At 42.2% G+C, this 12,393-nt stretch overlaps 1 protein-coding gene across 1 annotated transcript in view; it reads left to right on the top strand.

The window, feature by feature from the left end:
- The window catches only part of RAB2A (RAB2A, member RAS oncogene family), a 64,408-nt gene extending 53,991 nt beyond the window's left edge, over positions 1–10,417 (top strand). The window contains exons 7-8 of the mRNA XM_077751817.1: positions 7,006–7,074; positions 9,090–10,417. Coding sequence (XP_077607943.1) covers positions 7,006–7,074; positions 9,090–9,185 — 165 coding nt within the window. The 3' untranslated portion in view covers positions 9,186–10,417. The remainder of the gene's footprint in view (positions 1–7,005; positions 7,075–9,089) is intronic.
- Positions 10,418–12,393: the final 1,976 nt, after the last annotated feature.

Here is a 12,393-nt window from a genome sequence, read left to right as displayed (position 1 = left end):
AAAGTAGCTAAACATTACTGGAAAAAGTCATGCTGATAAGTGCATATCATACTTACATACTCACACATTCATCGTGCATATTCACATATAGGCACACGGTTATATAGATCAGCTACCAAGAATTCCCACTTGTGTATGACGTAAGCATTAGAATCCCATGTTTCTAAAAACAAACTCTGCATTCTCTCCTTGAAATCTGATTTTTTTTCCTTTTTTATTTATCTCCATTCACAGCATACTTCTGTGTCAGTCCCTTCAGCCAAAAGCAGAATCGTCCTTAAAACGCCTTACCATTCTTGCCCGGTTACTTACCATGTCCCGTTACTTCCGATCTCTGCTTCCCATTCCTGTCACCGCTGTTGATTCGGCAGGCCTTCGGTTCTTACCCGGTTCAGTGATTTAGACTGACCTGGTCTCCTTGTTGCCAGCCAACCTTTCTTCCTCAACTCCATCAGGAAGTGCGAACGCAAAATAAATGAAAATTCCCTTGAGTTGTATTAAAGAGAAGAAGTGATCCTCATAAAGGGAAGAGAAACACGGACAGAACGTTCATCCTGCTAATGTTTCTGCTACAGCTGTGCGTGGTCTCGGGCAAGTCGTTTCTCCTCCTGCAGCTCAGTAGAGAGTCCTCGCTCTATAAAATGAGAGCTTCTGCAGATCGGTAGTTTTAGCAGTGGCCCTCTTTCTTCTAATGAAACACAGAAAACTATGAAAGAAAAAAAGCAGACGGGCGCCCAGGTGGCTTAGTCAGTTAAGCGTCCGACTCTTGATTTTGGCTGAGGTCATGATCTCACGGTTAGTGAGTTTGAGCCCCACATCAGGCTCTGTGCTGACTGTGCGGAGCCTGCTTGGGATTCTCTCTTGCTCCCCCTACCCTGCCCACACTCTCTCTCTAAAAATAAATAAACTTAAAAAAAATAAATGAATGAAAGCAGAGAATGATAGGCCATGAAAAATGAGGGGAAAAGAGGAGGTTCATAGTGCTCTCACTACTTCCTTCCTCATCCCCAGAGGTGGCCCCCGCATGAAATAGAATTTGAAAGCCGTTGTGTTGGGTGATGTATGTATGAGTTCTCTCTTAGTGAAACTAAATCAAATAGAATCAGAACTTTTTTTTTTTTAGTTTATTTATTTATTTTGAGCGAAAGAGCCGGGGGGGGCGGGGGCAGAGAGGAAGAGAGAGAACCCCAAGCAGGCTCCGTGCTGTCAGCACAGCGCCTGATGCGAGGCTCCGTCTTGCAGTGAGATCATGACCTGAGCCAAAATCAAGAGTCAGATGCTTAACCAGCTGAGCCACCCAGGCGCTCCTGGAATCAGAACATTTTAAAGCCACAGAATTTGAAGGAGCTTTGTGTTTAAACTGCCTGCTCTTGAATTCTAGTTTAATGTTCTTTTCACAGGATTTCCCTGTCTTTGCATAATATTTAAGTCTCCTCTCAGTATATTTGATTCTTCTGTACTCACCATACACGTTTTATGTTGCTCACTTTATTTTTTAAGTTTATCTACTTTGAGAGACAGCAAGAGCAAGTGGAGGAGGGAAAGAGGGAAAGGGAGAGAGAGAGAATCCCAAGCAGGCTCTGCACTGTCAGCACGGAGCGTGATGCAAAGCTCGAACCCACAAAACCGTGAGTGAGATCATGACCTGAGCCAAAATCAAGAGTCGGACGCTTAACTGACTGAGCCACCCAGGCGCCCCTCTCACGTTTTAAATGTTGAACATTTATTTAATCAAGGTGTTTTAATTCACCGAAGGGCATTAATCACGGTCTCTCCCCTTCAGTCTGCGGTGTTTCGGGGCACATCCACATCTAGCGTGCGAACCCTCGTGGTGTTGCCCCCGCCAGTGCCCGCCCGCGCCGCAGATGACGAAAGCCAGCCGGAAGTGAGTGCTTCCTGTTTGCCCAGCACTCTTCGCAGTGGTTGTGCTCACCCTCCCGACGGCTCTGTGACGTGGGCACCGTTCTCGTCCTCATGCGGGCCCAAGGCAACAGCTCTAGTAAGATGTGGCCCTGGCACTTGAACCTGGATGGTCTCGTTTGAGAGCCCCGCCTACGGCCATTCTGCTCATCTTACTGGCGTCACTCCTTCATCCCACAGATTTTCTTAGAAGCAAATGAAAGAAAATAAAAATGAATTTCCTTATTTTTTTTTTTTTTTACATACTGTGAACTACTTTCCGAAATAATGAAAACCTATGCAAATTACTTAACGCATTGACTGGCCCAGAGTGAGTAAGTAAATATTGCTTGTCATTGGCTTCATCAGATGGATGCCTACGTGTAATGTTCATAGCACTGATTAGGAAATGAGAAGAAAATTAAACATTTTTGTTACTTCATGTTGCCCAGTTCTTAGAAGGATACTAAAAAGTCACTGATTTCCCAGGATACTTTACTGTCTAGCATCTGTTCAAGATGTTTATTTTTATTTTATTTCATTCTTTAAAGATTTTATTCTTAAGTAATTGCTACACTGAACATAGGGCTTGAACTCACAACCCTGAGATCGAGTCACATGCTCCATGGACTGAGCCAGCCAAGTGCACCTGTTCAAGAGATTTAAATGAAACTAAGATACTTTGACTTATTTGGAATTCTTACCTAACAGATGGTCCACAATTTTTCTTGCCACCAGATGGCAGCACATTACATAAGGAAGTAATTTAAATCTGTTGTAGACCATTTATTTTCAGTATTTTGCTTTAAAAACTGTTAAACCATAATAAAAATGACATATTTTCCCCTTTGCCTCTATTCTGTCTCGTCGGCTGTAAAGAAAGGCCCTCCTAGCACCTTGGCCTTGGCCTGCATCTAGGCCTGCTTCAGCCCTGCCCTGTACGCATTCTGCAGTGCGTGTGCTTTTCCTGCCTCTTCGGTAGAGGTTTCAGCCCCTGCGCTCAGACCCTCCCACCCAGGCTGTTTAGTGCGTCAGCGGTAGCAGCTGCATCTCCGGCCTCCCTGCATCTTGCGGAGTACCTGGCGAGGTGCTGAGGCTAAGGCAACAGTTTAATAGGTGCCCGTGGGTGAATGTGAATGATAGGGTATGCATCAGCGTGTGTGTTCAATATTTATTTGAATTGAATGCATTTATAGCTCTTTGTGGTTATGTTTATTTTCATTTTTGCCATGGGAGTCACTGAAATTTTACTTCAGTTTAGGTGTTAGGACCGTTCAGATAACTACTGCCAAGGGTTGAAAGATTAGTGTGAGAGGTGGAAGGCAATTAATGGCTAATGAAGGTAAAGGACCGACCATGGCAATTAATCAAAGTAGGGCGGAGAGGGAGAGCCAGGCCTCTGGTACTGGAGTGAGTCCCACACGGGAAAGCAGGAGGCTCCCAATGCACATGGCTACCCGGAAATCTGTTTCTGCCTTGTAACTGAGGATCTGCCCAGATAGTGATTGTTTCACAGTGCTGATAATGCAGTCCTTTGACCTGGGTTTCTCAGCAAATGGGTTTTTTCCTGTTCTGCAACCTCATTATTAATATTCAGATTTGACTATAGTTGTGTGGTGGTCCAGCTCACAGCTCTGACCGACGTGTCACAAAGCCTGCAGAGATCTTCGGGTCATCATGGTTTGAAAGTATTGCACGAACTAACGTTAACATTTTTCTGTAGGTGTGCCGTCAGCTTGCTTCATTTTTCCAATAAAGAAGGAAGTATTCCAGATTAATTTCCTACGTTACAGCCTCCCTTCTTAATGACATGAGCCATGGTCACTAGCACTGAACGCCGCCGCCAGCGGGNCACGCCCTCCCCCCCTCCCCTCTTCGTTCTCCTCCCCCCACCTCAGACTTTGTTTCTGTAGCTTGGGGTAGCGAAAAGCTGAAACTGGTTCACATTTTGTTTAAAACTGGAAGGAATTTCAAGTTTAAGGCTGTCCTGTGAAAGCACGATGAGTTTTCCTGTAAAGGCTTTGTCACACGTGGTTCATTTGTTCCTCCTCTCCTCACTTCCATCCGCTCCAGCGTCTTTCGCCTTGTTACATCTCTACCTTGAAAACTATATGTGGGGACAGCTTTTTAGCGACTAGAACCACGTGGGCAATTAAAATACTCGCCAGTTATTGTAGAAGTACCGCTTGTCTTTCCGAGTTCCTCACAGGCTGGCAGCTTTAGGGGACAGCCGTGTCTGTGACGGCCACGGCTCTTATCTAGAAGTTTGGTTAATTTTGTTATACTTGGGGATTCAACAACTTGTCTGTAGCTACAGACTTTTATAACACGTGAACTAACATCTATACTTACTACATTGGGTTTTAAACTGAAGTCTCCTTAAAATTGATCCTTAATCGTTTACTAATACATATTAAATGTTAATTTTGCTGCCATGTAGATAAAACAACCCATATATATGTGTATCCTGATAATATAGATATATATAACCACACACCTATATATACATACATATATACATGTATACATACATAGTGTTCTTCTTATCATATATGCCTAGAGGGAGTGGAAGATATTTCAGTGTTTTCAGTGTATAACCGTGAGTTGGAAGGCAAGTAGATGTAGCCTTGTCTGAAGACGATTTCATTGAGGTGATGGGAATCATGAAAGAAAATCTAACCGTTTGTTACATTTCGATTGTAATAAAATTAACTCCATTTTTCAGATCCAAAATACATCTTAGGTTCATTGGATATAACTGTTCTTAAAAGTGCTTAATAAAGTATTATTAAGTACTATTCGTAATAAAACTAAAAGTGACTTAGGAAACTTCATATAGCATAGCTCTCTTGTCCGTTTTTAAAATAATTCATCAACAGATTAGCAAAAGAACGTCAATTTATTACATAATTTGGCACATTTAATGACTTGTATACAAATACTTGAACTCATTTCTGGGATCTTATAGTTCTGTCTGATGTTCTGGGGAGGTGTACACGTGTGGGTGTCCTTTTAAGGATTTCCAGCCCTGTGAATTTATGAATCTATTGACTTCAATATTTAGTTAGCCTGGCTTCTAAGGCCATCACCATAATTGACATGTTATTGGAAATAAAGTTAAGTTTCTCCTTATTTATAAGGGTTAACTTCAATTTTGAAGAATGTGAATCAATTCACAGTTGGCTGGAAGCCAGTTCCTCCTTCACTGTAACTCCAGCGCGCACACGAAAACGCGCTCGCTTCCGAGTGCCTTGTGAATCCACAGTGATTAATTCTTCTCATTATTCTGCTGCAAGTTCTCATGACCCTCTCTGATGATTCGATCAGCCACTTAGAGTTTATGCATATTCATATCTCTGTGCTCCTGCTGCAGTCGCTCACGGCTCCTTCGCTGACTGGTGTGTTCTTGGTGCAGTAATTGAGCTGCAGTAGATTGATTACTCTGGGGAGCTGTAAGGCCTTCAAAGGTGAAAACATATCAGTCCTGTTAATTAGGAAACAAAAGCTCCGGTGGCAAGTTCAGCAGTCAGTGTTTCCAGTGTAGACAAGACGAAAGGTATGGTTGGTTCCTCTCCATGAACCTGTTTACTTTTTAAATGTGGATTTAAATCCGTATCAGTGCTAGTGGAGAATAGCCTGGTTTCGTGAATTTTCACAGACTGCCCAGTGAAGAGGACCTGACTTATATTAATGCTATTGCCTGTGATCCTTCGGATCCAATTGTTTAAAGCGTGAGTTTATGAGCCCCTTCTGTAGCATTGGCAATGTTTATATAAAATGCCTTAATACGTATTTATTTTATTTATATATTTTTTTAAGTAATCTCTACCCCCAGCATGGGGCTAGAACTCACAAATCCAGGATCAAGGGTCGCATGCTCTACCGACTGCACCCTAATAGGTTAATATTTTACAGAAATATAGAATGCTCGTGGGTTAATTTTGGTATTTAGAGGCTTCATTTGGTTTAGTATTTTAACACTGATTTCTTTTTGTCAACTTAGTGTGCTATATGGAAAAAAGCTGAAACTTTTTTCAATGTGGCATAAGAGTTGAGCTGCTTTTTATCTCTTTATCATAAGTTTCCTTTGATTCTTTCCCTCTTAAGCTGTGTATTAACTAATACATTGTCCTGGCGAAAAGGATCCTGTGTGGAACAGTGGCCTCTACAAGTAATGCTAGTTTCAACCTGGAACTTCATGCAGTTTATCCTAACTGACATCTTTTCCTCATGTGTGCTGTTGTCACATTGTGGTATTTCTGCGGTGCCCCCGCCCCGCCCAGTGATGACTTTTTCTTTTGGGATATAGTCCGTACACCATAAAATATAACCTCTTAAAAGGCACCATTCAGTGGTTTTAGTGTATTTACAGAGTGGTACAGCCATCACTGCTGTCTGATTCCAGGACATTTTTATCACCCCCATAGAAACCCTGTATGTGTGAGCAGCTCCTCTGCACTTTTCCTGATCCCAGTAATCTACTTTTTCTCTCCATGGATTGACCTCATCTGGACATTTCAGTAAATGGAATCGTACTGCATGTGGTCTTTTCTGTCTAGCTGCTTTTACTTAGCGTGATGTCATCAAGGTTCATCCACATTATAGTATGAATCAGTACCTCACTTTTTTTTTTAATGGCCGAGTAATACTGTATTATAAGGTTATGTCACATTTTGGCTTTCATTCATCAGTAGACTAACATTTATGTTGTTTCCACTTTCTGGCTGTTGCTGCAAATATCGAACAAGAATTTACATCCTTGCCTTGTTCTTGATCTTTAGGACAACGTTCAGTCTCCACCGCTTGGTATGATGTTAGCTGTGAATTTTTCATAGACCTTGTTAATCAGATTGAGGAAGTCCCCTTGCGGTCCTGTTTTGTTGAGTGTTTTTATCATGAAAGGTTGTTATATCTTGTTAAATGCTGCTTCTGCCTTTTTTGAAGTGATCGTATGGGTTTTATCTTTCCTTCTTTGGATTAATATGGTGTATTACATCGGTTGATTTTCTTAGAGGGAACATAATGATATTCTACAGGGTTTCTATGTAATGTTTTACTGCTGTGGTTTTAAATGATTTGAATCAATTTCTCTACTTTATATTTCAGGCATTTATTAATACAGCAAAAGAAATTTATGAAAAAATCCAAGAAGGAGTCTTTGACATTAATAATGAGGTAAATATACATATATAGTGCTGACTAATACTAATTTAGAATTGAATTTTAGTTACTACACAGATTCGCAGTTTTGTTCTTTTTATTTCCTAAAATGAATGTATGTCAGTTAACACAGTAAGTTCATAATCATCTAACTGAAAATGTGTTATATGATTATAATGGATAAATGTTTATGTTCTAATAGAGCATCATCTTCTGAAAATGGATTAAAATAAGTGACCCTATCCATTTATTGCAAGCAATGCAGAATAAGATGAATCCTCCAAAGAGAGAAATTCCACTTTCATCCACACGTCCATATGGCGTCATCTGCTTTGGGGAATAATTTTCTAGTGTGTAAATGCACGTACTGTGTGACTAATGCAAGGTGCTCTGTCTGCTGTCTAGTATGAAGGAGGGACATATTCAGTTTTGAAATGACTCCCCATGTAGCATAGGATGTTTGCAGGAGACTAATCTATGTAATTGGCAGTTAGCCTTGTTTCAGGTTTTGTTTTTGTCTTTTATGTAGAAATTATTTTGAGCCAGTTTTGATGAATATGATTAGGATAAAATATAAAGCCCCGAAGCATGTGATTCAGAGTGTTTATCACAGGTCATCATTCTGGCCTAAATCCCCACTGTGCATTTATTCGTATTTATTGCACAAGTTTACATGGATAAATCGTGTGTTATTTACTTTTATACTTTTACATAAATACTGTCGCCATTCCCGTATGAAGACACTGTGCTTCAGGAGAGAAGCCCCTCTTATTGCCCCGCTTGCAATTGGGAAAACTGTTAGAAACTCTGTGCTGCACGTGTGGCCCTCGGCCTGCACGTAAACCAGGCTCTTCATTATCGGCCTCAGTGTCCTTTGCCAAAACAAGCAACCATTTGCGTAAGGTTTCCAAAAAGTACTCGATCCTCTCATTTCTTTCAGTCTGGGGGGAGTATATTTTCTAAATCCTACCTTCTGAGCTGACGCGGCAGTAGATTTGGAGTTAATTTAAAGACGACACCGTTCGGAGACCGATGCCGTATAAATTGAACAGTAATTGGGCCTCTGTTTCAAAGGGCGCGTTCACTGTCGCTGTCTGGTGTCATATAGTAGCTGACTGCTTTGCGGGGCCGCCGCGGCCCGGAGGCGAACGTGCTGTCAGGAGCCAACAGGCCGTGCGATTTATTTGGCCTGGTGCCAGGCCTGACTCCTTGATTCCTCAAGAAGTTGCTAGCAGCCCAGAGGGGGCGAAACCAATGAGCCATAGGGCGTGCTTTTTATTAAAGAGGAGTCAAAAGAGCGAGAAGAAACCACATCAGCTGCTGTCAGTGCGGAGCTCCTGGCAGCAACCCCAGGGCCGCCGGTGCCGCGGAGGGGCTGCCAGGCCCGTAAATCTGAGATTTACTGTGACGGGAAGTTTCCTTAAGAGCTTAATTTCTGAAGCTACTGTATTACTTTGCTCAGAGTGTTGTATTTTTAGGTAAAACCCACTTGAGGGAGTGAGGGCTAAGACAGAAGTGTGAGTTTGATGAATGAAAGAACTACTCTGTGTGTGGGTTCTTGGCAAGCTGCCATGTCTTCGGGGATCATAGAAATTATTGATGACACAGAACACTCGTGTGCCCTGAGCCTGCGCAGCTGATTCAACATGGAACAGAAACGCCGTCTCGAGAGAAGATTTTACGTTGTGTTGGGGGGAGCGCGGGCCTGGCCTGTTTTGATCTTTTAAAGATGCCCGGCGGTACCGCTTTCAGACAGCGCCTCGCCGCCGGAGCCCTCCCGAGTGCCTGGCGGGATGAAGGGCTCCTTCCCGAATTATTTCCACGCGACTGTTTTTAAAAGGAAGGAGCATCCCCCAAGAGATGCTGTTTTTAATTACCGTGGAGACCCGCTTCCTATCTTTTTTTCCGCGTTGTGGGGTAAAGTTGTGCCGTGAGAATTTCGCGGAGCTCTTGAAGTGTAGTTAAGCCGCGTCACCTGGTTGGCTCCCGTTAACACCCGTGTTTTAATCCCTCTCCCCCTTTTATTTCAGGCAAACGGCATTAAGATCGGCCCTCAGCACGCTGCTACTAATGCCACACACGCAGGCAATCAGGGAGGACAGCAGGCGGGAGGCGGCTGCTGCTGAGTCCGTTTCTACCGTCTCGCTGCCCGCGTGCGGCCGCTCACTCCCTCTTCCTCTCTCTCCTCCTGCTCAGCTGCGACATGAAACTGTTTGAAATGGCTTCATGTCCCAGGAGACTTTCATCCTTCAGATTCTTGTATAACTTTGAATAAATGGTTAATGTTCACTTAAAAAGACAGATTTTGGAGATTGTATTCATATCTCTTTGCATTTGATTTCTAGGTCAATTGATGTGATTATTTTTGTTAAATGTTGTCTTGTGCCCTTACCTATGAACTGAACTGTGTTAAACACTACAGAGTCATCCTGAGTATTTTCAATCAGTTTGTGTGCTTAGGTTTCCCAGCGCCCGCGGTGACCTAATGTTTAATATTCTAGAACTGTCCTCAAAAAGTTTGTCCATTTTCAAGGCTATAAGGAAAACCAGAAGGACTCTTTTAATTCTGTATTTATCACTTACTTTCTGTACATACAGTTTCACCTGCTTGGGTGTACTTTGCCAAGCTTGAATTCTTTAATGCATTTGCATAAATTCTATACTGTTTAGAGCTTGAAGCTACAGAAGCATTGTTAGGAGTTGCTTGGACACCGAATTTTAAACTTTTTGACATTGTTAACAAGCATGTTCATCTTTTCTTGTCACTAGTCCAAGAAAATATGCTTAACGTACATCACTAAAGGCTGTGTGTGTGTTTACCTGTTTTAATGCCAAAAGTTTGCTCTATGTCCACAATTTCTTAAAGACCTCTTCGGAAAAGGGTTTGTTTGCCTTAATGAACACTGTTGGGTAAAAACACAGTATAATGAGCAAGATGGGCAGAAGCAAGAGCCCCCTGCACCTGAGCGGCTCCAAGGAGAGTGAACGTCCGCACTTAGACGGCACGTTACGAGGACTTTAGCCTTTCCTTCAACACAATAATGTTTTCTTTTGCTTTTATTCCCATGATTTCTAAGTATATTTTTCACGCAGGACAGTTTTTTCAACCTTGATGTACAGTGACTGTGTAACATTTTTCTTTCAGTGACAGCCTATAATCTTTAAAATAGGGTAAGCAGCTTGTCTGTTTTGAAGGGGGTATGACCATAAATCTACCGGACGGAAAATCCTGTTGAACGTAGAAAAAGCTTTAGTAATTTACTCAGTGTGGTGGTTTTATCCTTTTCTTTTTTCCTCTCCCTTGGTCTATAATGAAATTGTTACAGCAGTGCAAAATAAAATCCTATGTATAAAAGTGTTCCTTTCTTATTACGACCACATCGTTTTTTAATGTCTTTTCTCAGTCCACGGGTTTTTCGTGTATTTCAACACCCTTTTTTAAAGGGTCAGCATGTTTAACGCCGTCTGTAAAAATTTGGCTTTGTTGATGTGATCACCCTTTTCGATACTGAAATTCTTTCTGTTGCTGATGCTGGGAGCAAGCATCTCCGGCTTCTCCGTGAGCACAAAAGCGCCCTCAAACTACAAGAAGGTTTCTAAAGAAGCTCTAAGTATGAAGCTACTTTGAATTCACTCAGTGACTTCAACCACTTTCTGCCAGTCTTCCCTGCAGACTCAAAGCTCTGACATCATCTCGCGGGAAATCACCTAGTGTTATCTTAGGTTTGTGTTAACCAGCCCCTGGAGGCCAGACGGACAGGTAGAGAAAGTCCAGTTTCCGGAGTATTGTTATTAGAAACTCGTCTTTCCTTAAAGTGCTCGTATAAAATGTGCTGCCCTTACAACTCCCGCTCGTGAAGGAGGGCAGAGCAGGGAGGACAGCTTGGACTCCTGATGCTCCGCACCAGGACGGGCGGTTCTTGGAAACTGGCTTTTAAGCTTAATGTGCTTCTTTTCCATGCCGCCTCCCCTAAGTATATGAGGGGAAACTAATGGTAGAAACAGACAGACAGCAGATGAGCACATCTATTTTAATGCCCTAAGAAAACATGGAGCCCTACCACAGCAACCTCCTCGCTTCAGTCTTGGGAAGCAGGGGTGAGTAGTGGACTTCGATAGTTCATTACCTCTTTCTCTGCCAGCCTTGTGTACCGTAAGAAATATATGTGGGGCGCCGGGGTGGCTCAGCGGTTCGGCGTCCGACTTCAGCTCAGGTCGTGGTCTCACGGCCCATGAGTTCGAGCCCCGCATCGGGCTCTATGCTGACAGCTCAGAGCCTGGAGCCCCCCTTTGGATTCTGGGTCTCCCGCTCCCTCTCCCCCTCCTTCTCTCTCAAAACCAAAACATTTAAGAAAATTGTAAATAATCTATGTGATGAATCCTTTACGTTAATTAGCAAAACCAGTGTTAGTGTCTGGCTTCTACTCTTCACTCATTTTCCTCTCCCTGTCATTAACATGTGATATTGGCAACTGTCATTGAATGTCTCATGCCATAATTGAGTCTTTAATTGATCTCTGATCGATTTTTGCAGCAACTGTGGATACACTTAAGAGCTAGAAAATCAGTCACTAACAAATTAACACAACCTTCTGTAACATTCCAAAGCTGTAATCTTCATACAGGCAGTGTTCCTGTTTTTCTTCTGAATTAAAGACCACTGAATGAGGAGCAGCTTTTTGAAAAAGTAGCATATAATTTGGTCTATAATTCAAACAACATGGGAGCTGAACTGGATCTTCATACATAGGTTGTTTTTAATTTTAAAGTAGCCTGTTAACAGGGAAATAGTCCCTATTTATCTTGTAACAGTCAGGAGGGTGGGAATGTAAATGATACCAAACTGTGTCCAGTCATTCAAACAATGATTTATGTCTGGCTTTGGAACACATTAAATACTCATTCTCTCATAGCTAGTTAAACCGTATGGAAGCTAAGGTTGACAGCATAGGGTTTGATTATAGTCAATAAAATATAAGAAGTAAATCAAAATAATGCAATGAAAGAAAGCCATTTCATGTTTGACTATACAAAGAGCCAAACAGATATATCTAACCTGGGTTTCTTAGAAATAGGAATTTACATGTGCTTTGGTGCACAAATGAAAATGGAAGCTAGCCCTGTAGTAGAGCATCTCATATTGGGATTTACTACATAATAGTACTTCCTTGGTTGAAGTCATGATGGGGAACTTCAAAGGGTCAGTGCATACATACAATATTCTCTCTCTCTGTTACTATTTCTCACCTATGAGGTTGGAGGCTAGAAGAAATTTAATAAAAATATGACAACACATTCCACTGGTGAAACTCTCAGATGTTGCTGGTGGAAGTG

This window comes from Crocuta crocuta, unplaced genomic scaffold (genome assembly GCF_008692635.1).
Source record: "Crocuta crocuta isolate KB4526 unplaced genomic scaffold, BGI_CrCroc_1.0 scaffold20, whole genome shotgun sequence".
NCBI lineage: Eukaryota > Metazoa > Chordata > Mammalia > Carnivora > Hyaenidae > Crocuta > Crocuta crocuta.
Note: the sequence above shows the minus strand (reverse complement) of the source record. Positions and strands in the feature narration are given on the sequence as shown.